A 27,365-nucleotide genomic window follows, 5' to 3' on the forward strand; every position below is an offset into this window, starting at 1 on the left:
TGAGATCAAGTTGGATCCAACAATTCCAAGTACTTAAGAAAATAATTAAAATCAGTTTGTAAACTAATTTTAAAGAAATATACAATCTTGATAGCTAAAAACACACTTGTGTGTCTTAAGCGGGTAAAAATCGGGTTGGTTCGTTTTCCATCTCACAATATGTTCCTTGATGGTTTCTACATACCCAAATATCATAGATCTTGTATAATAATTTATAAATGAAAAATTTTTGAGTTTTACAACTAAAAAGTTAACAACAAGTCTTTAAGCAAAAGTTTCGGTTTGGTTCGGTTTCCATCTCCCAACGAGTTCATAGATGGATTCCACATGCTTAATATCAAAGAACTTGTAAAATGATTTTTGAAACTCAAATCTAACATTAAACATGTTTAAACAACTACTTTAACAAAACTAGTAAGCAAAAGTTCGGTTCACGGTTTGGACAATTTACGGTTAAACCGATGTTAGTCTCTACAAACCTCCACCATGGAACTTCATAAATATGACAAACAAACTAAAAAGAGTATAAGTTAAACAAGATTAATATGTGCAACAAGTTATATAAGTGTATATATATCAAGGACCACGAAAGTCCTACATGAAGCCTTGCCTTACGAAGTCCGAAGCTTAACCAACCGGAGTCAGTGAAGCAACTACCAAAGGTAACAAGGGGTGTGTATTATATATATGTTGTGCCATATACTTCAAGTATTAATAAGAGTTAGTAAGTTAGTTAAAATGTAAAAACTACATGAATTTGACTTTGAAAGTCAAACCCGACATAAACATGAATATAACCTTGAATGATTCTTGAATTTGAGTGAGGAAAGAGTTTGTGAGCAAGGATTTATGTTAGAGATGACCTTGTATTTATAGGACGAGTTAAATTTGGTTAAACAAGTGATTTAAGGGTTAAAACTCGGATTCGTTGGACAATAAAATCAACAAGGAGACATAAGGGAACATAAGGAACATTTTGGTCTAGTGATACTTTACAAAGTTTCAAAAGTGATAGTTTGGCGTTTTAAGTGATTTTAACGTGTTTTAAGGCCCGTAAATGATGTTTTCAAGACCCAACAAGTGTAAAACAATATTGTAACATAAAACCATCATTTTGATTATATCATAAGTTTCGGTTTACAAAGCGGGTCGGTTTTCATGATAAACGGATCATAAACAAATACAAACGAATACAAACGGGACCCGATTTTGACGAATGTCACATAAACCGTAAACGCTCATCAAACGCACAGGACTAGATTCAGTTTAATTGGACAGATTCACATGTTGTAATCATCCAAACGCTTGTCAAACGCTTCAAATCACATAATAATTGATAACGTAATAACCAATTAAAACTTAAAACGATTACACATTACGAAAACAACTGTTAAAACCTTTCTAAAACCTAAACGATTACATGAATAATAAACAAACACCTGATTTATCAGTAATATGATGTTTATCTTGTTTATGCTTTGATCTTCGTTTCTTCGTCGAAGCAGATGAGTTAGGGTTTTCGTTTTATCCATCTTCGTTACGATTGAATGTATTACGCTTCGTCGGCGGGATTATTTGAGTATAGGCTGATTATTGCGAGTGATTTTAGGGAGATTAATGGAGACTAATTCACGGTCTTACCCTTTTTGAAGAATAGAGGCACACATTTTAAAATTTTAGATCGGATGTTTGATGTCGTCGCGCACGCTTTATACGATAAGGGATTAATGTACAGTAACCGTCCTATATATATATATATATATATATATTGCATCTTAATCACCATTACATGGAATATTTATCATCACAATCAATTCGCCATTACAAAAGAATGATTCTATCAAGGTAAGTTTGTATGATTATTTGAGTTATTTATTTTAAAATTAAGATAAATTTAAACAATTAATGGGTTAGTTTATGCTGTTGATTTTAGAGTTTGAAATGATTGGTTACATCATTTGTTTGATTTTATGCACGTTACTGGTTACACCATAAAGTGATAAACTGATGAGTTAAATGATAGGAAAAAAAAAGATAAAACGCTAAAGCAGTATTGAAGCGGTAAATTCCTAAAATACCAGTACCAATACCGCTATGATATTCAGTATCTAATTTTTCTCAAATTCGGTATAGATATTTTCTGTATTGGTACCGGTACAATACTGATATGATATCGATCTCATTCCTAATCTTGTATGATCATCTTACCAAAATATTATATTGGCTTAACAATATCTTAAAAAAATAAGCAACTTTCTCATCTAATTATATATACTCGTATTATCAAGTTTGTTAAACTGCTACATACCTATCTTAGAGCATTCTCAACCTATTCTTCATCTCTATCCCTATAATTACACTAAAAAATACTACACTTCTCTCTCTTGTTCAATTAAATAATATTTCTATACCTTCATCATTACAGTTTTCTCTCTCCTCTACTCAGAACCAATCCAATAAATATTAAAAAATAAATAGGGAAAACAATGTTTCCCCAAATTTACAAAAAATCACTACATTTCTATCTCTATCCTATAATTTACACTCACAACCACTCATCACCCCACCCTATAATTTGCTAACTTCCCTCACATAATTATAAGGAATGGGATAAGAATACTCTTACCTCCTTATTTAATTATATACTCGTTTGATCATGTTTATAAAAGTTACTGATTTTAATTTAATTTTTATGTTATTACGAGGCACATGCTTGGATACTTAATTTAATTTTTATGTTATTACGAGGCACATGCTTGGATACTTCTCCGTCCTTCTGGTATAATTTTTTATAAACAAATAATTTCAAACTAAATTAAAATAATATATTATTTTAACAAATATATATTTAAGATAATTACGCAATCCGTGCCTCAAATCGATCGTTTGTACAATATCAGTAATACATTATTAGTACTACGCTTTTCATGCGGGTTTTGCTTAAAGCTGATGGTCTAACTGGAAACAACCTCTTTATCTTTTAGTATAGAAATAGATACGGTTTGTCTGCATCTCACTATCCCAAACCATATTGATAACTTTACTACTTGTAGGATTTTACTGAGTATGAATAATGATTATGATCATGATTAGGAAAAAAAAACAGTATGGACACAGAACGAGTGAACGACCATCTTATTTGGTCACAAGTCTGGTCATATTTTGGAATCAGATAGCGTCATAATTAATTCTAAAAGTTATTTTGAATCCTATTAGCTTAATAGTTTAATAAAACGTTGTTATATTGCTTACATTTAAAAATAAAATATATTAAAATAACGAACCTGAAAACTATCACGCAAAAATAAACTTGAACCTATAATAGAAAGTGACAATAACTACGAGTTGACTATTTAAACATATGGAACGAGTTGCTACATTCTAGCGCAAATACATGAAGTAACTGCTTGTCACACACGTTTTAATAGTCGACTCGTTTAAAAAAAGTTTCTAGTAATTTAAATACCTTATATATAATAGATATAACAAAAGTTTCTAGTAATTTAAATACCTTATATATAATAGATATAACAAAAAAATTGTTAAATGGAGTTTCTTTCAGCTCTCACAACTCGTAGGAGTTCTCAAAATACTCTCTATATCTATCTTATCTTAATATATATATATACACGAAAGCTTCCTATTTTCTCTCAAGCACCTGATTGTTTTATTTGAAAGTGGTGATTACTCATGCATTTAACCGGAATTCACGGGTATGGGTCTCACCAAAACCATATAGCCGTTAAACGGGTTATAACATCTCATTATATTAAAAATTAATCTCATCAAATATTAGATATGAAAATCTTATAAAACAGGGATACACTAAAAATTAATAATCATATTAAAAAAAAGATACTATTTATGATTATGAAATAGCGGGTCATGAGTCTCATCAAACCCAGATAGCTTTTAAACGAGTTATAACATCTAATTTATTTGTGAAACTCTTTTATCATAAAACCGTATACGTATTATTAATTTCCTTACAATAAATAAAATTAAAATACATAATTTATATAGATATTATAAACGTAAAATGTAAAACAAACCTCGTAATAAAACCCTAATTCAATATGTCATTGTGAATTTAGTTATATGATTCTTTTTTCTTTTAAATTTACTTAAATTAAAAGTTTCACAAAATAATATCTAAATTATAACAAATGAAAAATATAACAAATTATAATAAATGAACATAAAGAAATAAATATAAAATAAAAAAAAAAAAAAAAGAAAAAACTAAAAATTTGCCACCCCCACGTACCTACTCAATTGACTTGGCCTCCATATAAGTTATATCAAAGGCAGCAGTGAGTTTTAGAAGATCACCTGTACAAAATATAGCAGGTTTTTAAGCTTCGTAGATAATGATAATGCTTTTAAAATATGAGCATATTCTTAATTATTCTTATTTACTTTTTTTCAGTGAAGCTAGATCGAGATGAAGGTGGTGGTAAGAGAATCAACGATTGTGAAGCCCAAGAAGACGACACCGACGACAAATCTTTGGTTGTCTAGCCTCGATCTTACTTCTTACAGATATCACACACTAACGGTGTACTTTTATCGGCCCAACGATGCTCACAACTTCTTTGATAGTAAAGTGATGAAGGACAGTTTGAGCAGGGTTTTAGTTCCATTTTACCCGATGGCAGGGCGGCTTAAACAAGGCGAAGATGGCCGGCTTCAGGTCAACTGTCAAGGCCAAGGGGCCTTGTTTTTAGAAGCCGAGTCCGATGGTGTTCTTGATCATTTCGGTGACTTTGCACCCTCATTAGAATACATGAAACTCATTCCAGTGGTTGATTACTCAATAGGAATTGAATCATTTCCTCTTCTGGTCTTGCAGGTATATATATGTCTATTACAGATGTTAAAATAAATTATCTTCTTTAAAACTAAATAATTATCTCAATTAAGCAGGTAACTTACTTCAAATGTGGTGGAGTTTCGCTAGGAGTTGGGACGCACCATCACGTTACGGATGGGATGTCTGGTTTGCACTTAATAAACACGTGGTCCGATATGGCTCGTGGCCAAGACATCACTCTCCCACCCTTCCTAGACCGGACTCTCCTCCGTGCACAGGACCCACCACGACCGGTGTTTGAGCACATCGAATACCACCTGGATCCAACGCCACGCCAAGTCACCTTTGATGAAACCAAAACCACCTTCTCAATGTTTAAGTTAACAAGAAACCAACTCGATATGCTCAAAGCAAAAGCAAAGGAAGATGGCAACACGATCAACTATAGCACTTTTGAAATTCTCGCAGGCCAAATTTGGAAGTGTGTGTGTGAAGCCCGTGGGCTGCCGAACGATGTGAAAACCAAGCTCGGCTACCCAGTTGATGGGCGGGCCCGCTTTCAACCACCACTTCCACCAGGTTTTTTCGGGAATGTCATCTTCAATGGCACTACTATAGCGACGGTAGGTGATATTAAATCCAAACCTTTGTGGTATGCTGCAAGCAAAATCCATGAATCTTTAGCGAGGATGAATAGCGACTATCTAAAATCAGCAGTTGATTATCTAGAAAAATATCGTTGTCAAAAGCTTGATGCTTACAATAAGTACACAGATTTTGCTATTGTTAGTTGGCTTAGGCTCCCGATTCATGATGCGAACTTTGGATGGGGGCGGCCCATCTTCATGGGCCGTACAGGGATCCCAACAGGAGGTAAATGTTATGTGTTGCCAAGCTCAACAAACGATGGAAGCTTGTCAATCATCATTGGACTAGAAGTTGAACAAATGAAGCTTTTCGGTAACTTATTGTATCAATCAATCATACCCAGTGAAGTTCCACCAACATCAAAGCTATAAGTAGGGTGAGACGATCCTATATTATATTTTATTTTGTTTCCTTATTATACTCTAATTGTGTTTCCTTATTGTTTATCGTTTCCTATTTTAATGTCTTTGATTTTCCTATAAATTGTAATCGTAGCTTGAGAAAAAGAAGAAGAAAAAAATAAGAAAAATTATTCCAAAGCCTTGTTTCTTTCTCTAGCTTCTCTTTTAATTCTTGGAGCCTAACCCACTCTACGGGTCTATTGGGAGATTGATCATCTCGAATCGGTCTCTATCAATTTGATTGTGTTTCCTTATTGTTTATCGTTTCCTATTTTTATGTCTTTGATTTTCCTATAAATTGTAATCGTAGTTTGAGAAAAAGAAGAAGAAAAAAATAAAATAAATTATTCCAAAGTCTTGTTTCTCTCTCTAGCTTCTCTCTTAATTCTTGGAGCCTAACCCACTCTACGGGTCTATTGAGAGATTGACTATCTCGAATTGGTCTTTATCAATTTGGTGCTTTCATTCATCGTCCTCAAGCCTCCTTCGTCGCGTGAAGACAGTATCATGACTCTGATCTGTAACATCCCGAAATTTCTAAGAATAAATAATTAATATATTATTTATTTATGATGGAAAGTTTACTTGAGTTAATAGAGAAATAATAAAATACTCTGTGGACTCATTGGATCTAGGACCCGTCAAAGGAATTAGATCCGTGTTTCTTCAGATATTTTAGTTTAGGTACATATATACTACACAGAGTAAACAATTTAATTCTATTAAGTGGCTAGGCAAAAAACTTAATAACGGAAAATAAAAATAATAATACTAATAATAAAAAGTCAAACCTTATGTTCAATTTTAATTTATAAATGACCGTTGGATTTTAAGTTTAAGTTGAATTAAAAAAATTTAGTTTTCAAATACCAGCAGATCACCAAACATTAACTGATTTTCCAAGGCAAATAAAAAACATCTAGAGCAGTTATACCTGTTACGTTTGAACACCCTTTTGACATCAAATTCAGCAGTTCCATCTTCCTTTTCAGTGGTAATCAACTCTGACTCAACTTTGGTTTTGCAGTAAGCAATCGTCTTTGTTTTTTGAATCTTCATTGCTACAAATATGAAAAAACAATGTGTTAATGGTCACATACTTAAAACCAAATTGGCATCCATGAAGAGTTCCATGGAATAAGTGTTTTTGTCATATTCTATCCTGCAAACACATCAACAACACGATCAACTCATATGATCAGATCGAAATTAAAATAATACATCAAACATATTAACAATTATAACATCTATCCTATAAATGGGAAAAGATAAAAAGGTAAAAAGAGACAAAAATAAGAAGTGTAAGAATAATTTATGACCATAAAAGAAAAACCCTTTAAAAAAATTCAAAAAAAATAATTATACATATCATAACTCAAAATATAAATAAAAACGAAACAAAAAACAAAAACCTAAAATGATTCCCCCATCATTCCCGTTCCAAGAAAACGAAGAAAAGACACAAAGCCGAGGAAAAAGACACAGTGACGAAAATAAACAAAAACACACAATGATAAATAAAAGGTGACACAATAAAGCGCAAAATATATTAAAATGTCAAACAAAATATAATACAATTTTAAGTAATATAACACAATAGAAAATAAAAAGACAAAATGTCAATAAAAAAAATACATAATCAATAATGAAATTAACAAAAAACAGAATGATAAATAAAACGAAACAATAATATTTTTTTTCCTCAAAATTGTGTCCTTTTTTTAGAACGAGGAAAACGGTGGAATCATTTTTTTGTTTACACTTTTTTTATTAATTTTGAGTTACGATTTTTTTATTAAGTTTTCATTATATTTGTTGGTTTTCTTTTGTGTCCTTATTTTTGTCCACATTTATAGAATAATCTGTACTCCTATAAATTAACAATAAAAGGTTTTATATTTTGAAGTTTTGGCAAAAATCTATCTGTATATTTGCTTATAAAAAAAAAATCTTATGTCACTCTTTGGTTGCTCCCCACCCCTCTCAAGCCAACAAATTTCTTGGTTTGTGATTTGAGATTTCTCTTACGTTTAACCCGAATTCGAGGGTATAGGTTTCACCAAACTCGGATAGTCCTTAAATACGTTATAACATCTCATTGATTTGTGGAACCCTTTCATAATGAACCAATAGTTTTCACGGGTCATGGGTCTATCCTCTCTATCACCGGTTAACTTTTGATTACCACCAACCATCGTCAACCTCCCCCTCATGCATCAACTAGCATAGTCGTCTGCATCAACCGCCCCTTTTGCGTAAGACAAATAGTTGTGTTCATGTTTGTTTTTTTAAATTTAATATGCATGTTCGTGTTCGTTCTCTAAAAATATAAAGAAACCTAGACATCTTAATTGAAAGAGCCTAAACGATAAGAAATATAATGAACATAGCAAACTAATATATACATATTAAATCAAACAAAGCTACGTTAAAAAATAAACCAAGCACTTCTAGAAAATAGTCTTTCAATGACATGCAATGTGTGTCATAAAAGGGAAGATAACACGCCAAAGCGTGTCAAGGAAGACCCTATCGTTAATGAAGATGACACGTATTTGTGTCATCTATCACCCATTTATGACAAGCATTCTGACACATGTTCTTGACAAGCATTTCTTGACACGCGTAATTGACAAGTATTTGCACGTACCCTAAGAGAACTTTATGAAATTGAGAACGTTGAGAATCATTTTAACCCACAAACTACCCTTCAAAAATTTATCAAAAAAAAATTTATAAGTAAAAAAAAAACAAAAATGTTTTTCTAGCATCCCGGTTTCATAAATAAAAATCTCGGATTTCTTAAATTATACATATATGTATATTATCATTTAATCTCCGGTTACATTATCGACACATATGTACATTATCATGCATTATAACTGTACATGTGCATAAAAATAACATGCATATATATAAGCAATTCATAGTCTTTGAGCATATATGTATATAATAGAAAAGCCACAATCTTGTATACGAAACAACAAATAAATAGCAATAATTTGGATAATATGAGGTCGCTAATAAGAATACATTAGCGGCACCGTCTATAAGAGAATACCAAATAGATTCGGATTTCATGAGGTCGTTAATAAGAATACATTAAAGAGAATACCAGATAGTTCACGGATTTATGAATCAACATTCCAAAAGCGGTAAACAAATAATCATATAATCATGTAAGCATAGAACACCAAATCGAGCATTTATTTAAGTAAAGTATACAATAACGTTTGTGGTTCAAGACTCAAGTATAAAGCATTTGATTTGAATAAGTATGAAATGTTACCCCAAAACAAAAGATAAAAAACGGGGTATGAAGTTACTCACGTTCAAGTAATAAACTTGAAAAGTTGGTAATTTGAAGATTTTCCGGAACGACGGGTTTAACGTATGAAGCCTAAATAAAAGAAAGACTTGGATTTAGAAGGGTTGTCTTAAAGATCTTTAAATAAAATAATTGTTGCAAAAAGTAAATAATTAAAGTTCAAGATTTAAAATGCAACTATTTAAGAATTTATTATAATAACCCTTTAAAAATATAAGTTTGCTCGAAACCGGGTTAAAGTATCTAACCTTACTACTTACTTAACCTATGTTAAGTAATAAGGTGGGAAAAATGCTAAAACAAGTTCCTTTGGGACAAAGATACTAAAACGGGTCTGTAACGAGTGTTCGGGTTGTTGGTTCGGGTCTTGATAATTGATCAAACCCAAAGTCAACTTTCCAAAATAATGAATGTTATGAGATAACTCAATAAAACTTAATAAGACTTAACCAAGTTTGTAGTTCTATTGTTTTAGAACTAACAACGCACGTTAAGAGAGTGTTCGGTTTTGTCGGTCCCAACTATGTTATGAGATCAAGTTGGATCCAACAATTCCAAGTACTTAAGAAAATAATTAAAATCAGTTTGTAAACTATTTTTAAAGAAATATACAATCTTGATAGCTAAAAACACACTTGTGTGTCTTAAGCGGGTAAAAATCGGGTTGGTTCGTTTTCCATCTCACAATATGTTCCTTGATGGTTTCTACATACCCAAATATCATAGATCTTGTATAATAATTTATAAATGAGAAATTTTTGAGTTTTACAACTAAAAAGTTAACAAGTCTTTAAGCAAAAGTTTCGGTTTGGTTCGGTTTCCATCTCCCAACGAGTTCATAGATGGATTCCACATGCTTAATATCAAAGAACTTGTAAAATGATTTTTGAAACTCAAATCTAACATTAAACATGTTTAAACAACTACTTTACAAAACTAGTAAGCAAAAGTTCGGTTCACGGTTTGGACAATTTACGGTTAAACCGATGTTAGTCTCTACAAACCTCCACCATGGAACTTCATAAATATGACAAACAAACTAAAAAGAATATAAGTTAAACAAGATTAATATGTGCAACAAGTTATATAAGTGTATATATATCAAGGACCACGAAAGTCCTACATGAAGCCTTGCCTTACGAAGTCCGAAGCTTAACCAACCGGAGTCAGTGAAGCAACTACCAAAGGTAACAAGGGGTGTGTATTATATATATGTTGTGCCATATACTTCAAGTATTAATAAGAGTTAGTAAGTTAGTTAAAATGTAAAAACTACATGAATTTGACTTTGAAAGTCAAACCCGACATAAACATGAATATAACCTTGAATGATTCTTGAATTTGAGTGAGGAAAGAGTTTATGAGCAAGGATTTATGTTAGAGATGACCTTGTATTTATAGGAAGAGTTAAATTTGGTTAAACAAGTGATTTAAGGGTTAAAACTCGGATTCGTTGGACAATAAAACCAACAAGGAGACATAAGGGAACATAAGGAACATTTTGGTCTAGTGATACTTTACAAAGTTTCAAAAATGATAGTTTGGCGTTTTAAGTGATTTTAACGTGTTTTAAGGCCCGTAAAGGATGTTTTCAAGACCCAACAAGTGTAAAACAATATTGTAACATAAAAACCATCATTTTGATTATATCATAAGTTTCGGTTTACAAAGCGGGTCGGTTTTCATGATAAACGGATCATAAACAAATACAAACGAATACAAACGGGACCCGATTTTGACGAATGTCACACAAACCGCAAACGCTCATCAAACGCACAGGACTAGATTCAGTTTAATTGGACAGATTCACATGTTGCAATCACCCAAACGCTTCAAATCACATAATAATTGATAACGTAATAACCAATTAAAACTTAAAACGATTACACATTACGAAAACAACTGTTAAAACCTTTCTAAAACCTAAACGATTACATGAATAATAAACAAACACCTGATTTATCAGTAATATGATGTTTATCTTGTTTATGCTTTGATCTTCGTTTCTTCGTCGAAGCAGATGAGTTAGGGTTGTTCGTTTTATCCATCTTCGTTACGATAGAATGTATTACGCTTCGTCGGCGGGATTATTTGAGTATAGGCTGATTATTGCGAGTGATTTTAGGGAGATTAATGGAGACTAATTCACGGTCTTACCCTTTTTGAAGAATAGAGGCACACATTTTAAAATTTTAGATCGGATGTTTGATGTCGTCGCGCACGCTTTGTACGATAAGGGATTAATGTACAGTAACTGTCCTATATATATATATATATATTGCATCTTAATCACCATTACATGGAATATTTATCATCACCACCAATTCGCCATTACAAAAGAATGATTCTATCAAGGTAAGTTTGTATGATTATTTGAGTTATTTATTTTAAAATTAAGATAAATTTAAACAATTAATGGGTTAGTTTATGCTGTTGATTTTAGAGTTTGAAATGATTGGTTACATCATTTGTTTGATTTTATGCACGTTACTGGTTACACCATAAAGTGATAAACTGATGAGTTAAATGATAGGAAAAAAAAAGATAAAACGCTAAAGCAGTATTGAAGCGGTAAATTCCTAAAATACCAGTACCAATACCGCTACGATATTCATTATCTAATTTTTCTCAAATTCGGTATATATATTTTCTGTATTGGTACCGGTACAATACTGATATGATATCGATCTCATTCCTAATCTTGTATGATCATCTTACCAATATATTATATTGGCTTAACAATATCTTAAAAAAATAAGCAACTTTCTCATCTAATTATATATACTCGTATTATCAAGTTTGTTAAACTGCCACATACCTATCTTAGAGCATTCTCAACCTATTCTCCATCTCTATCCCTATAATTACACTAAAAAACACTACATTTCTCTCTCTTGTTCAATTAAATAATATTTCTATACCTTTATCATTACAGTTTTCTCTCTTCTCTACTCAGAACCAATCCAACAAATATTAAAAAATAAATAGGGAAAACAATGTTTCCACAAATTTACAAAAAATAACTACATTTCTATCTCTATCATATAATTTACGCTCACAACCACACATCACCCCACCCTATAATTTGCTAACTTTCCTCACATAATTATAAGGAATGGGATAAGAATACTCTTACCTCTTTATTTTAATTATATACTCGTTTGATCATGTTTATAAAAGTTACTGATTTTAATTTAATTTTTATGTTATTACGAGGCACATGCTTGGATACTTAATTTAATTTTTATGTTATTACGAGGCACATGCTTGGATACTTCTCCGTCCTTCTGGTATAATTTTTTATAAACAAATAATTTCAAACTAAATTAAAATAATATATTATTTTAACAAATATATATTTAAGATAATTACGCAATCCGTGCCTCAAATCGATCGTTTGTACAATAGCAGTAATACATTATTAGTACTACGCTTTTCATGCGGGTTTTGCTTAAAGCCGATGGTCTAACTGGAAACAACCTCTTTATCTTTTAGTATAGAAATAGATACGGTTTGTCTGCATCTCACCATCCCAAACCATATTGATAACTTTACTACTTGTAGGATTTTACTGAGTATGAATAATGATTATGATCATGATTAGGAAAAAAAAACAGTATGGACACAGAACGAGTGAACGACCATCTTATTTGGTCACAAGTCTGGTCATATTTTGGAATCAGATAGCGTCATAATTAATTCTAAAAGTTATTTTGAATCCTATTAGCTTAATAGTTTAATAAAACGTTGTTATATTGCTTACATTTAAAAATAAAATATATTAAAATAACGAACCTGAAAACTATCACGCAAAAATAAACTTGAACCTATAATAGAAAGTGACAATAACTACGAGTTGACTATTTAAACATATGGAACGAGTTGCTACATTCTAGCGCAAATACATGAAGTAACTGCTTGTCACACACGTTTTAATAGTCGACTCGTTTAAAAAAAGTTTCTAGTAATTTAAATACCTTATATATAATAGATATAACAAAAGTTTCTAGTAATTTAAATACCTTATATATAATAGATATAACAAAAAAATTGTTAAATGGAGTTTCTTTCAGCTCTCACAACTCGTAGGAGTTCTCAAAATACTCTCTATATCTATCTTATCTTAAATATATATATACACGAAAGCTTCCTATTTTCTCTCAAGCACCTGATTGTTTTATTTGAAAGTGGTGATTACTCATGCATTTAACCGGAATTCACGGGTATGGGTCTCACCAAAACCATATAGCCGTTAAACGGGTTATAACATCTCATTATATTAAAAATTAATCTCATCAAATATTAGATATGAAAATCTTATAAAACAGGGATACACTAAAAATTAATAATCATATTAAAAAAAAGATACTATTTATGATTATGAAATAGCGGGTCATGGGTCTCATCAAACCCATATAGCTTTTAAACGAGTTATAACATCTAATTTATTTGTGAAACTCTTTTATCATAAAACCGTATACGTATTATTAATTTCCTTACAATAAATAAAATTAAAATACAAAATTTATATAGATATTATAAACGTAAAATGTAAAAAAACCTCGTAATAAAACCCTAATTCAATTTGTCATTGTGAATTTAGTTATATGATTCTTTTTTCTTTTAAATTTACTTAAATTAAAAGTTTCACAAAATAATATCTAAATTATAACAAATGAAAAATATAACAAATTATAATAAATGAACATAAAGAAATAAATATAAAATAAAAATAAAAATAAAAATAAAAGAAAAAACTAAAAATTTGCCACCCCCACGTACCTACTCAATTGACTTGGCCTCCATATAAGTTATATCAAAGGCAGCAGTGAGTTTTAGAAGATCACCTGTACAAAATATAGCAGTGAAGAGGTAGGTCCCAGCAGAGCCCAGTTAGACCCGCAAGACTCAGCTCAAAGAGGGACGTCTGCGCAGTTGAACCCGCAAGACTCACCGTCAACAGGGACGTCTGCGCAAAGGCTAAACTCGCAAGACTCACCTTGAAGAGAGACGTCTGCGCAGAAACCAACTGGATCCGCAGGACCCACCATGCTCAGAGACGTGACGTCCTTACGCGCAGTACGCAAGCTGTTCCCGCAGGAAAAGCCTCCCAATGGTCGACGTACTCCGCCTGTTCCCGCAGCAACGGATACTAGCCATCAGGGAAGGCTACCCGCGCAGCAAGGCTACACGCACAAGACACTTAACTTTTAAATAATTCAGTAATGTCACCTGAAGAAGGAGTGAGCAAGCCGGGAACACTCCCGCACAAAGCCGGGAAAACTCCCTCCCAAATGAGCCAGTCCGTACGATACTGGAGGATCTTTTGTACTGTACCTGACGAGGTATGGACAAAAGATCTGACCAAAGATACGACAGCTCACTGACAACAGTACAACGAGCAGCACGCTCTTGTACTGTATGTCACTATCAGCCGCTGCCTACTCACCAACCTGTCGGAGGACGTGCATAGCCTGCAGTTGGTGGAACAGGAATAGTACACAGCCGGCCTGGTCACTATCAGCCGCTGTCTACCCACCAACCACCAGCATGGCATGTGCGTAGCCCACAGTTGGCAGAACATGAATACTATTCAGCCGGCTGTACCTTCTTGGAAACCTACCTTCGGCTATAAATACTCCAACACCTTGGAATGGTATGGACACATTACATTACCTTATCACATCTTATCTTTTCTAGCAATCTCTTAATATACACTTATATTTAAGAGCAATCTAGTCTGATTCTCACGCCGGAGGGTGGTCACAAGGAGGTACCCCCCTTCTCAGTGACGAGCTCACGGTGTCTGTTTTGCAGGTCATCAGAAGAACCATCTTTGCCGGGCCTAACCCTCGTGGGAAACATCTATTTAACCCCCAGATTATCCGTAATCTGCCCGGGGTCGATTAGTGTTTCTTCAAGCAGGTTTTTAAGCTTCGTAGATAATGATAATGCTGTTAAAATATGAGCATATTCTTAATTATTCTTATTTACTTTTTTTCAGTGAAGCTAGATCGAGATGAAGGTGGTGGTAAGAGAATCAACGATTGTGAAGCCCGAGAAGACGACACCGACGACAAATCTTTGGTTGTCTAGCCTCGATCTTACTTCTTACAGATATCACACACTAACGGTGTACTTATATCGGCCCAACGATGCTCACAACTTCTTTGATAGTAAAGTGATGAAGGACAGTTTGAGCAGGGTTTTAGTTCCATTTTACCCGATGGCAGGGCGGCTTAAACAAGGCGAAGATGGCCGGCTTCAGGTCAACTGTCAAGGCCAAGGGGCCTTGTTTTTAGAAGCCGAGTCCGATGGCGTTCTTGATCATTTCGGTGACTTTGCACCCTCATTAGAATACATGAAACTCATTCCAGTGGTTGATTACTGTGACATCTGCCCGAATCCGACCCGACCCAGGTACCCGTTTTCTGACCCGATTCTTTTTATGATTTAAAATTTAATTATTTTCTTTTAAAACTTGACATTTAAAATATATATATTACTAATAATATTTTCCTTCCCGCCTCTTTCTCTCTCTTGTCGTCGTTCCGCCCTTAAGCCTTGAACCCCCCCTTCTCTCTTTGTTTGTCCTTTGTTTCTTCCCGCCTAAGGTTGTCTGCGCAGCTCCACGGGCCAGACTCCTTACAAGGAAGCCTGCGTGAAGACCATCTGTTGCTGCGATACGCGAGGCGAACTGTCCCCGCAGCGCGCTAAGGATTATAGTTCTTCCCGCGACGCGCTTAGAATTGTAGTTCTTCCCGCAGTGGCTAAGGTTTGTTCTATCTGCCTTCGCGCTCACGCGCTCGAGCCTTCTCGCGCTAAACCCTTTGAGTCTTCTGTTTAATCTAGCCGTTTACTTTTGTGATGTCTTATCTTCTGTGCTGTTGACCTGACCTATCTTATGTCTGAAAAGTTACTTTCGGCGCAGCATGCGCACCAACCCCATTGGTTGGCAGAAAAAGTGACTGACATTATCTTTTGAGATCTGCTTTTCCATGCTTGACCAGTACCTTTATCTGACCCGCCCATGCTTTTACTGTTACCTGTCAGCTTTTCCTTGTCCCCTGCAGCTGCCATATCTTTTGATATCTTTTGCTTTTGGAATCTTTTGCTTTTTGGAGATCTTTTCCCCTTTTTATGGGATTATGTTTTCTAGGGTTTCCCTATAAATAGTATTGTTTTCTTAATAGTTTATCACTACACACACAAATACTTATTATCTTCCTTGCTCTCTGCCGTTGATCCTCTGCCGTCTCCTCTCTCTGCCTTCGTCCTCTCTCCTGTTCTGCCCAGATTCCCGGTAATATATAATATATATATAATAATTTGTTAAAGATACATATTACTATGCTATCATATATTCAAGACATTAAAACAAATCATTAAAACAATAATCTTATTTATAGGTTAACTTGTGCTTGTTTAAAGTTGGTTCTTGCATTATCTTTCAACGCATCTTTATCAAGTGAGTAATCTCGTATCTAATCCCTTTTTATTTTTAATGTTTTGGGATGTTCATGTGTTCGTACAAACTCGAGTCTTAAACTTGTTTATGAACTTTAGTCGCACAGTATCCCATGTGTTGAGGACGTTTACTTGGCTGTTTATTTGTATGTGTGTATCATTAACCGCTTTGTTCGGCCTATTCCGAAGTTTTCATGGATCCATTAGATGAACATGGGAGACCTATCGTTTACGGTTTTCTTTGTTTACACTTGCACAGATGTTTTCTTGTTTTTGTACTCATTTGGGAGCACGGATTGAACTATGAACTATGATCTATTTAGGCTTGATCACAATCTGATTACACCCTTGTTAAACACCAGACATACACGTGTTGCGCGCAGTGATTATTGTTATCTATTATCTATTAAACTTGATTTCTCACCAACACGCAAGTGTTTGACGTTTTATTTTAACACATGTTCAGGTTTGCTGTAGCTACATTTGGAGCTTGTGGACACGTAGGACGTTTTTACTTTTGGACCTAGATTAAAATGTATCAAGACAAGTTATTATTGTTCGAATATTTTGTCTTATAATATATTGATTTATGTTGATTTATGTTATCTTGTGTTTACGTGGCGCGTGCGCGAATGAATATATTTATTAAATATTGACACCCAATAGTGTCACGAGTAATGAAACAATATGTGGCGCCCCGATGTATAATCCGCCTTTGGTCGGGGTGTTACAGATTGGTATCAGAGCTCGTTGACTTTAGGATAGGTGGTTAGACGTAACGACCTAGAATACCTAAGAGTCCCTTTTCGCGCATGAGAAATATCTCATGTTTGCGCGCTAATTGTTAATTACTCGTTATTTATAAATATGCTTGCGCAGACGCAGCGTATGGTTTTATGTTTTATTTCGCGATATTTCGATTTTTGCTGAATTTCGATTTTTATTGATTTTACTTACATATTCGTTTGTTGGGATTGAAAATCCGAAAAGTCATGGTGATACATGAATAGTTGATTTTCAAATTCCATTTACGATTATGTTCTGAGGTTGGAGACTTGAAAAGTCATGGTGATACATGAATTGTCAACCTTCAATACTCATTTTCTTGTATATTTTATAGAGGATTGAAAAGTCATGGTGATACATGAATCGTCAATCTCCAATACTCGTTTACTAGTCATTTTAAATTGAGAATTCGAAAAGTCATGGTGATACATGAATTGTCGATTCTCGATTCGAATTTGTTATCTGTATTAAGTTCGCATTCAAATTCATGTTTTACTTTAACTGTTGATGGTATCTAACCCCGCGAAACCAAGCTTTATAAGATTATACTTTGCGCTAAGATATTAACAAAATTAAAACTTTTATAGAATGCCTCCGCTATCTCGCCGTCATCAGAGGAGAGAAGCCTCGCGCAGGCGTAGACAGCAACGTTCCCAGGAAATGGCCGCCGCAATAGCCCAAGCCTTAAACCGAAATAATCCCAACCCCTCCGGATACAATATTAAATCCTTTAATGCGGTTAACTCTCCGAAATTCACAGGGCTTGAAGGAGCCACCGTGATGCTCCAATGGCTCGAGAAGATTGAAAACACTTTCCTCCATACCCAATGCCCTCCTGACAGACGAACCCTATATGCTTCCAGTGTCCTGGAATCTAGAGCGCTTACATGGTGGAATGGAGTAGCTCATGCGCGTGGCGCAGAGGCTGCTTCTAGCATACTTTGGGAGGAATTCAAGGAAATCTTGACGCGAGAGTTCTGCCCTCCCAACGAAGTAAAGCGCCTGGAGGAAGAGTTTTGGAACCTGAAACAGTACAGTGGCGAAGCGCGCGAGTACGCGACGCGCTTCCACGAACTAAGTTTGCTTGTCCCACACCTAGTTACCCCTTCCCGCCGAGCCATCGAGAAGTTCCTTGGGGGTCTCCCCATGGAAATCCAAGATTCTGTATGGGCCAGGAACCCACTAACCCTCTCTGACGCCGTCGAGTTGGCCGCTGTGCTCAGCGACAACCATGTCAGGGCAGGAACCCTGTTCCTGCGGGGAGCTGAGAAGACCAAACCCACCAAGACTGCCCCTGAACCAACAGAAACCAAACCAGAACCCTCAAACCATAACAACCCGAAGCGTAGGCGCAGACAAGTTTACGCGCTTACCAGCCCACCCATTGTCCAACAACCCTACCTACCGCCAGTTTACGCGCCTACCCCACTGTCAGCCTACCCAACACCTCCTGTAGTCCACAACTATGCCTTAACCAATCCCGCACTCCCTGCCCCGCCAAATAAGAAACCCTACACAGGAAACCAACCCTTTTGCCCAACCTGTAGATTTCACCACCCACCTCAAGCCCCATGTCGACTTTGTCACCGATGTGGCCGCGCTGGTCACATGGCGGAAAACTGTAGAGTTCTTCCCGCCAACCCAATCGCACAAACACCACCAACCTACCCGCAAAACCCTCAACCAACTTACCTTAATCCACGACCCAGGTCGTGCTTTAACTGCGGTGATCCCAGTCATTTCCGAAACAGGTGCCCAAGGCTACAAGTTCAGATTACGCAAGCAAATCCGGTTAACCAAATCTCGAACCAAGTGACGCGCGGACGAGCTTTTAATATAACCGCGCACCAAGCGCAAGCGAATAATGACGTAGTTAATGGTACATTTTTGCTTAACGGACATTATGCTTCCGTACTTTTTGATACTGGCGCCGATAGAAGTTTTATTTCCCGCGCGTTTGAGCAAAAACTTGCACGACCGCGAGTAAACTTAAACGAAAACTTTTCAGTTGAATTGGCTAATGGTGAAACTATTTTAATTAACTCCGTGATTAAGGATTGCACGCTTAACCTTAACGAAAACGATTTTCTAATCGACCTCATCCCCATGCCTTTTGGAAGTTTCGATGTTATCATTGGTATGGACTGGCTCTCGAATAATCGCGCCGAAGTTATTTGCGCCAAGAAGTTGATTCGCATTCCTCGAGAAAACGGTGATCTTCACATCTACGGCGAGAAACCCTCCAGTGGTCTTAAGCTTATGTCTTGCGCCGAAGCCCAAAGACTCATGCGGAAGAAGTGTATTGCATTTTTAGCCCATGTGGTTAAACCCGATGAAGGAAAGAAGAAACTTCGCGAAATCCCTATTGTGCGTGACTTCCCTGAAGTTTTTCCCGATGATCTTCCTGGTATCCCTCCCGCTCGTGAAGTCGAGTTTCGTGTTGATCTTGTCCCTGGTGCTTCCCCCGTAGTCAAATCTCCTTATCGTCTTGCACCCGCTGAAATGCAAGAATTAGCAAGTCAACTTCAAGAGTTGACCGCTAAAGGATTCATTCGCCCTAGCTCTTCGCCCTGGGGTGCTCCGGTGTTGTTCGTTAAAAAGAAAGATGGTACGTTTCGCATGTGTATCGATTACCGCGAGTTGAACAAACTCACCATTAAGAACCGGTATCCCTTACCGCGTATTGACGACCTCTTTGATCAACTCCAAGGTGCCTCTTGTTTCTCCAAGATTGATCTCCGTTCTGGCTATCACCAGTTGCGCATCCGCGATGAAGATATTCCCAAGACTGCTTTTCGTACTCGCTATGGCCATTTTGAATTCTTGGTCATGTCCTTCGGTTTAACCAACGCACCCGCCGTTTTCATGGATCTAATGAATCGGGTGTGTAGGCCTTTCTTGGATAAATTCGTGATTGTGTTTATCGATGATGTTCTGGTGTATTCTAAGACCAAGGCCGAGCATGAGCAACATCTTCGGTTGGTATTGCAAAAGCTTAGAGCTGAGCAGCTCTTTGCCAAGCTCTCCAAGTGTGAATTCTGGTCTGATGAAGTACAGTTCCTTGGCCATGTTGTAAACAAGATGGGTATTCATGTCGACCCATCCAAGATTGAAGCAATCAAGAACTGGATTACGCCATCCACTCCTACCGAAATCCGTTCCTTTTTGGGCTTAGCTGGTTACTACCGGCGATTTATTTCGAACTTCTCAAAGATCGCATTGCCTTTAACAGCTCTAACGCACAAAGGTAAACCGTATATTTGGGGCTCGAAGCAAGAAGAAGCCTTTCTGACGCTCAAGCGTTTGTTGTGTGAAGCTCCTGTCCTTGCGCTACCTGAGGGTAATGAAGATTTTGTCGTGTATTGCGATGCATCCAACCAAGGTCTCGGTTGTGTTCTTATGCAATGAGGCAAGGTTATCGCTTACGCATCAAGGCAACTCAAGATTCATGAAAAGAATTATACAACTCACGACCTCGAACTAGGCGCAGTGGTATTTGCCTTGAAGATCTGGAGACACTACCTTTATGGTACTAAGTGTATCCTCTACACTGACCATAAAAGCCTTCAGCATATCTTTGATCAAAAGGAACTCAACATGAGGCAACGCCGATGGAACGAACTCATCAGCGATTACGATTGTGAGATCCGGTATCATCCTGGTAAGGCTAATGTGGTAGCCGATGCGCTCAGCCGCAAACCCTGCCAGCTTAACTGTATCTTGCCGCGCACGCAGCTTCACTTCGCGCCGATCCAAAGCAACCTTGAATCGCGCATTCGTGACGCGCAGCGCGCATCCATCAGCAATGGCAACCTTCGCGCCGAGTTAGCGTGTGGCGCGGAAGCACATTTTGTCCCTAATCTGAGTGGAATTCTCTGCTATCTCAATCGCATCTGGATCCCCAATGATGAGAATCTTCGCTCTGTCATACTGAGTGAAGCGCACAAATCTCGGTATTCAGTTCATCCTGGTGCTGACAAAATGTACAAAGATTTGCGCCTTTCTTTTTGGTGGCCTGGTATGAAAAAGGATATTGCTGTGTTCGTATCTAAATGCCTGACTTGTTCCAAGGTAAAAGCTGAACACCAACGCCCATCTGGTTTGCTCGAACAACCTGAAATTCCTACGTGGAAATGGGAAAGTATAGCAATGGACTTTATCACCAAGTTACCCTTGACTGCAAGCAAACATGATAGCATTTGGGTAATAGTGGATCGATTGACTAAGTCTGCTCACTTTCTGCCCATTCGTGAAAACTACCGTGTTGAGCAACTCGCGCAGCTTTATGTCAAAGAGATTGTCTGCCGTCATGGTACTCCTTTGAGCATCATATCCGATCGCGATGGCCGTTTTATATCCCGCTTTTGGAAATCTCTCCAATCTGCGTTAGGAACTCGTTTGGACATGAGTACTGCATATCATCCTCAGACTGATGGACAGTCTGAGCGAACTATTCAAACTCTTGAGGATATGCTCCGATCTTGTGTTCTTGATTTTGGAGGTAATTGGGATTCACACCTACCTCTGGTCGAGTTCTCTTATAATAACAGCTATCATTCCAGCATCGGTATGGCCCTATTTGAAGCACTTTACGGTCGAAAGTGCCGTTCACCGATTTGTTGGAACGATGTGGGTGAAGTTCAAATCACAGGACCCGAACTAGTTCAAGAGACAACCGATAAAATCGCCAAGATCCTGATCATCTGCTGACTGCCAGAAGCCGACAGAAGAGTTACGCAGATCGCAGGCGAAAGCCTCCCGAATTTCAAGTTGGTGATCTTGTTCTCCTCAAAGTGTCGCCCTGGAAGGGTGTTGTCCGCTTTGGGAAGAAAGGTAAGCTTGCTCCTCGTTATGTTGGTCCATTCAAGATTCTCGCGCGTGTGGGAAAAGTTGCCTACAGACTTGACCTGCCGCCCGCGCTCAGCAATGTGCATCCAACGTTCCATGTTTCCAATCTCAAGAAATGTTTAGCTGACGAGAACCTTCACATTCCACTTGATGAAGTTCAAGTTGATGAATCCATGCATTTCGTTGAGAAGCCTGTTGAGATTTTGGATCGCGAGGTAAAGCAAACCAAGCGCAGTCGCATCCCTATCGTGAAAGTCCGCTGGGAGTCCAAGCGCGGAGCCAAGTTTACATGGGAAAGGGAAGATCAAATGAAGATCAAGTACCCGCACCTATTCTCTGCGCAGCCTACTTCGAGATAAATTTCGGGACGAAATTTCTTAAAGTAGGGGAGACTGTGACATCTGCCCGAATCCGACCTGACCCAGGTACCCGTTTTCTGACCCGATTCTTTTTATGATTTAAAATTTAATTATTTTCTTTTAAAACTTGACATTTAAAATATATATATTACTAATAATATTTTCCTTCCCGCCTCTTTCTCTCTCTTGTCGTCGTTCCGCCCTTAAGCCTTGAACCCCCCCCTTCTCTCTTTGTTTGTCCTTTGTTTCTTCCCGCCTAAGGTTGTATGCGCAGCTCCACGGGCCAGACTCCTTACAAGGAAGCCTGCGTGAAGACCATCTGTTGCTGCGATACGCGAGGCGAACTGTCCCCGCAGCGCGCTAAGGATTATAGTTCTTCCCGCGACGCGCTTAGAATTGTAGTTCTTCCCGCAGTGCGCTAAGGTTTGTTCTATCTGCCTTCGCGCTCACAGCGCTCGAGCCTTCTCGCGCTAAACCCTTTGAGTCTTCTGTTTAATCTAGCCGTTTACTTTTGTGATGTCTTATCTTCTGTGCTGTTGACCTGACCTATCTTATGTCTGAAAAGTTACTTTCGGCGCAGCATGCGCACCAACCCCATTGGTTGGCAGAAAAAGTGACTGACATTATCTTTTGAGATCTGCTTTTCCATGCTTGACCAGTACCTTTATCTGACCCGCCCATGCTTTTACTGTTACCTGTCAGCTTTTCCTTATCCCCTGCAGCTGCCATATCTTTTGATATCTTTTGCTTTTGGAATCTTTTGCTTTTTGGAGATCTTTTCCCCTTTTTATGGGATTATGTTTTCTAGGGTTTCCCTATAAATAGTATTGTTTTCTTAATAGTTTATCACTACACACACAAACACTTATTATCTTCCTTGCTCTCTGCCGTTGATCCTCTGCCGTCTCCTCTCTCTGCCTTCGTCCTCTCTCCTGTTCTGCCCAGATTCCCGGTAATATATAATATATATATAATAATTTGTTAAAGATACATATTACTATGCTATCATATATTCAAGACATTAAAACAAATCATTAAAACAATAATCTTATTTATAGGTTAACTTGTGCTTGTTTAAAGTTGGTTCTTGCATTATCTTTCATCGCATCTTTATCAAGTGAGTAATCTCGTATCTAATCCATTTTTATTTTTAATGTTTTGGGATGTTCATGTGTTCGTACAAACTCGAGTCTTAAACTTGTTTATGAACTTTAGTCGCGCAGTATCCCATGTGTTGAGGACGTTTACTTGGCTGTTTATTTGTATGTGTGTATCATTAACCGCTTTGTTCGGCCTATTCCGAAGTTTTCATGGATCCATTAGATGAACACGGGAGACCTATCGTTTACGGTTTTCTTTGTTTACACTTGCACAGATGTTTTCTTGTTTTTGTGCTCATTTGGGAGCACGGATTGAACTATGAACTATGATCTATTTAGGCTTGATCACAATCTGATTACACCCTTGTTAAACACCAGACATACACGTGTTGCGCGCAGTGATTATTGTTATCTATTATCTATTAAACTTGATTTCTCACCAACACGCAAGTGTTTGACGTTTTATTTTAACACATGTTCAGGTTTGCTGTAGCTACATTTGGAGCTTGTGGACACGTAGGACGTTTTTACTTTTGGACCTAGATTAAAATGTATAAAGACAAGTTATTATTGTTCGAATATTTTGTCTTATAATATATTGATTTATGTTGATTTATGTTATCTTGTGTTTACGTTGCGCGTGCGCGAGTGAATATATTTATTAAATATTGACACCCAATAGTGTCACGAGTAATGAAACAATATATGGCGCCCCGATGTATAATCCGCCTTTGGTCGGGGTGTTACAATTACTCACTAGGAATTGAATCATTTCCTCTTCTGGACTTGCAGGTATATGTCTATTACAGATGTTAAAATAAATTATCTTCTTTAAAACTAAATAATTATCTCAATTAAGCAGGTAACTTACTTCAAATGTGGTGGAGTTTCGCTAGGAGTTGGGACACACCATCACGTTACGGATGGGATGTCTGGTTTGCACTTAATAAACACGTGGTCCGATATGGCTCGTGGCCAAGACATCACTCTCCCACCCTTCCTAGACCGGACCCTCCTCCGTGCACAGGACCCACCACGACCGGTGTTTGAGCACATCGAATACCACCCGGATCCAACGCCACGCCAAGTCACCTTTGATGAAACCAAAACCACCTTCTCAATGTTTAAGTTAACAAGAAACCAACTCGACATGCTCAAAGCAAAAGCAAAGGAAGATGGCAACACGATCAACTATAGCACTTTTGAAATTCTCGCAGGCCAAATTTGGAAGTGTGTGTGTGAAGCCCGTGGGCTGCCGAACGATGTGAAAACCAAGCTCAGCTACCCAGTTGATGGGCGGGCCCGCTTTCAACCACCACTTCCACCAGGTTTTTTCGGGAATGTCATCTTCAATGGCACTACTATAGCGACGGTAGGTGATATTAAATCGAAACCTTTGTGGTATGCTGCAAGCAAAATCCATGAATCTTTAGCGAGGATGAATAGCGACTATCTAAAATCAGCAGTTGATTATCTAGAAAAATATCGTTGTCAAAAGCTTGATGCTTACAATAAGTACACAGATTTTGCTATTGTTAGTTGGCTTAGGCTCCCGATTCATGATGCGAACTTTGGATGGGGGCGGCCCATCTTCATGGGCCGTACAGGGATCCCAACAGGAGGTAAATGTTATGTGTTGCCAAGCTCAACAAACGATGGAAGCTTGTCAATCATCATTGGACTAGAAGTTGAACAAATGAAGCTTTTCGGTAACTTATTGTATCAATCAATCAATCATACCCAGTGAAGTTCCACCAACATCAAAGCTATAAGTAGGGTGAGACGATCCTATATTATATTTTATTTTGTTTCCTTATTATACTCTAATTGTGTTTCCTTATTGTTTATCGTTTCCTATTTTAATGTCTTTGATTTTCCTATAAATTGTAATCGTAGCTTGAGAAAAAGAAGAAGAAAAAAATAAGAAAAATTATTCCAAATCCTTGTTTCTTAATCTAGCTTCTCTCTTAATTCTTGGAGCCTAACCCACTCTACGGGTCTATTGGGAGATTGATCATCTCGAATCGGTCTCTATCAATTTGATTGTGTTTCCTTATTGTTTATCGTTTCCTATTTTTATGTCTTTGATTTTCCTATAAATTGTAATCGTAGTTTGAGAAAAAGAAGAAGAAAAAAATAAGATAAATTATTCCAAAGTCTTGTTTCTCTCTCTAGCTTCTCTCTTAATTCTTGGAGCCTAACCCACTCTACGGGTCTATTGAGAGATTGACCATCTCGAATTGGTCTTTATCAATTTGTTGCTTTCATTCATCGTCCTCAAGCCTCCTTCGTCGCGTGAAGACAGTATCATGACCCTGATCTGTAACATCCCGAAATTTCGAAGAATAAATAATTAATATATTATTTATTTATGATGGAAAGTTTACTTGAGTTAATAGAGAAATAATAAAATAATAAAGATGGAATGATAAGTAGGCTAATTAGATGTAATTAATTATGGACCAAAAAGGAAATATGGGCCTAAGGTCCATGGGCTTAAAAGAATATAAATACCCCCTTTAAACCCTGATCCTTTCCACTTTCATCCATCTCTACACCATAGCCTACACCATCAAAAGCACACACTTCTTCAATTCCCGTTTTTGAGAAAGCCAACCACAAAGACACGAAGATTCCTGGAGATCTAACCGTCGAATCGATCTCAAATTTTAACTGAGTGTTCATGACATACAAATGAAGATTTCCACTGAACAGATCTTCGATCAGATGTCGGAAAGTCCGGTTTTTATTAGCAAAACCGTAGCATCTCAAAAATGAAGATTTCGGCGACTGTTCAGCTGTTCCGGCTATTGTAGCGGCCGTTTCCGGCGAAGGTGAGCTGATGGGTTTGTAGATAGGGGTGAGACGGTTCCTTGGCCGCTTGAATCACTTAAATCCGAGTTCGTTTGATATGGTTTTGGTCTATTCGAGTGATTCGAACAAAAACATCAAAGGTACGTTTTTGTTAAAAAGGTTTACTTCTCGTGTACAGATTTACATGAAAATTGATTGGATGATAGATCGGGTCATGATTATTGATAAAGTAATGAAATTGATAGTAAACGGGTTAGTTGGCTCATTTCGGGTAAAACGAGTAGTGTTCGGTTTGCGAAAAGGACGAGTAAACGAAGTCGGTTTTGCATGAAACTTGGTAGGGAAGTAAACCGAACTTTATTATGTGATAAAAATGTGAACTTGATGATAAAAATGGTCTAAATCAACTTGTTGGTTAAAGACCTAACTAAAACGGGTTTACGATCGATAAAGGTTTAAACTTTATACCTAAAATGGGTTAGATCTTGATAATGTAATAATATTAGGTGTAAAACGGTTAAGGAAAGTGGCAAAAGGTGGTTAAAAGTCATGATATAGACCGTTCACGGTTAACTGAGCTAGGAAAGAAATGGAAAGATAGAAAAATAGGAACTCGGAGCATCAAATACGGGTTCTCGGTCAGTGTGGGTTCTCGGTTCCAAGGGTTCTCTGCTATGGGTTTTCGGTCACTCAGTTTTCTGTATGGCTTTGGGCTTGAACCCAGGGCCCAGATGCCTAAATGGACAGTTGGGCCTGACTTAACTAAGTCCACAAGATGCTAAGCCCATATCCTAAGTTAAA

The 27,365-nt window shown here is 36.9% G+C and overlaps 2 protein-coding genes across 2 annotated transcripts; both read left to right on the forward strand.

Moving 5' to 3' along the window:
• Nucleotides 1-4,419: 4,419 nt before the first annotated feature.
• LOC143599929 (shikimate O-hydroxycinnamoyltransferase-like) lies at nt 4,420-5,941 on the forward strand. The gene is made up of 2 exons (XM_077077757.1): nt 4,420-4,852; nt 4,927-5,941. Exons 1-2 carry the CDS (start codon nt 4,445-4,447, stop codon nt 5,830-5,832), a joined length of 1,314 nt encoding a protein of 437 aa, XP_076933872.1. The 5' UTR covers nt 4,420-4,444; the 3' UTR covers nt 5,833-5,941.
• Nucleotides 5,942-15,197: 9,256 nt separating this feature from the next.
• LOC143599933 (shikimate O-hydroxycinnamoyltransferase-like) lies at nt 15,198-25,497 on the forward strand. The gene is made up of 3 exons (XM_077077760.1): nt 15,198-15,584; nt 24,504-24,542; nt 24,613-25,497. Exons 1-3 carry the CDS (start codon nt 15,210-15,212, stop codon nt 25,495-25,497), a joined length of 1,299 nt encoding a protein of 432 aa, XP_076933875.1. The 5' UTR covers nt 15,198-15,209.
• Nucleotides 25,498-27,365: the final 1,868 nt, after the last annotated feature.

Source organism: Bidens hawaiensis, unplaced genomic scaffold (genome assembly GCF_021521415.1).
Source record: "Bidens hawaiensis isolate Kalapana, Puna unplaced genomic scaffold, B.hawaiensis_p1.1 tig00053093_1, whole genome shotgun sequence".
Taxonomy (NCBI): domain Eukaryota; kingdom Viridiplantae; phylum Streptophyta; class Magnoliopsida; order Asterales; family Asteraceae; genus Bidens; species Bidens hawaiensis.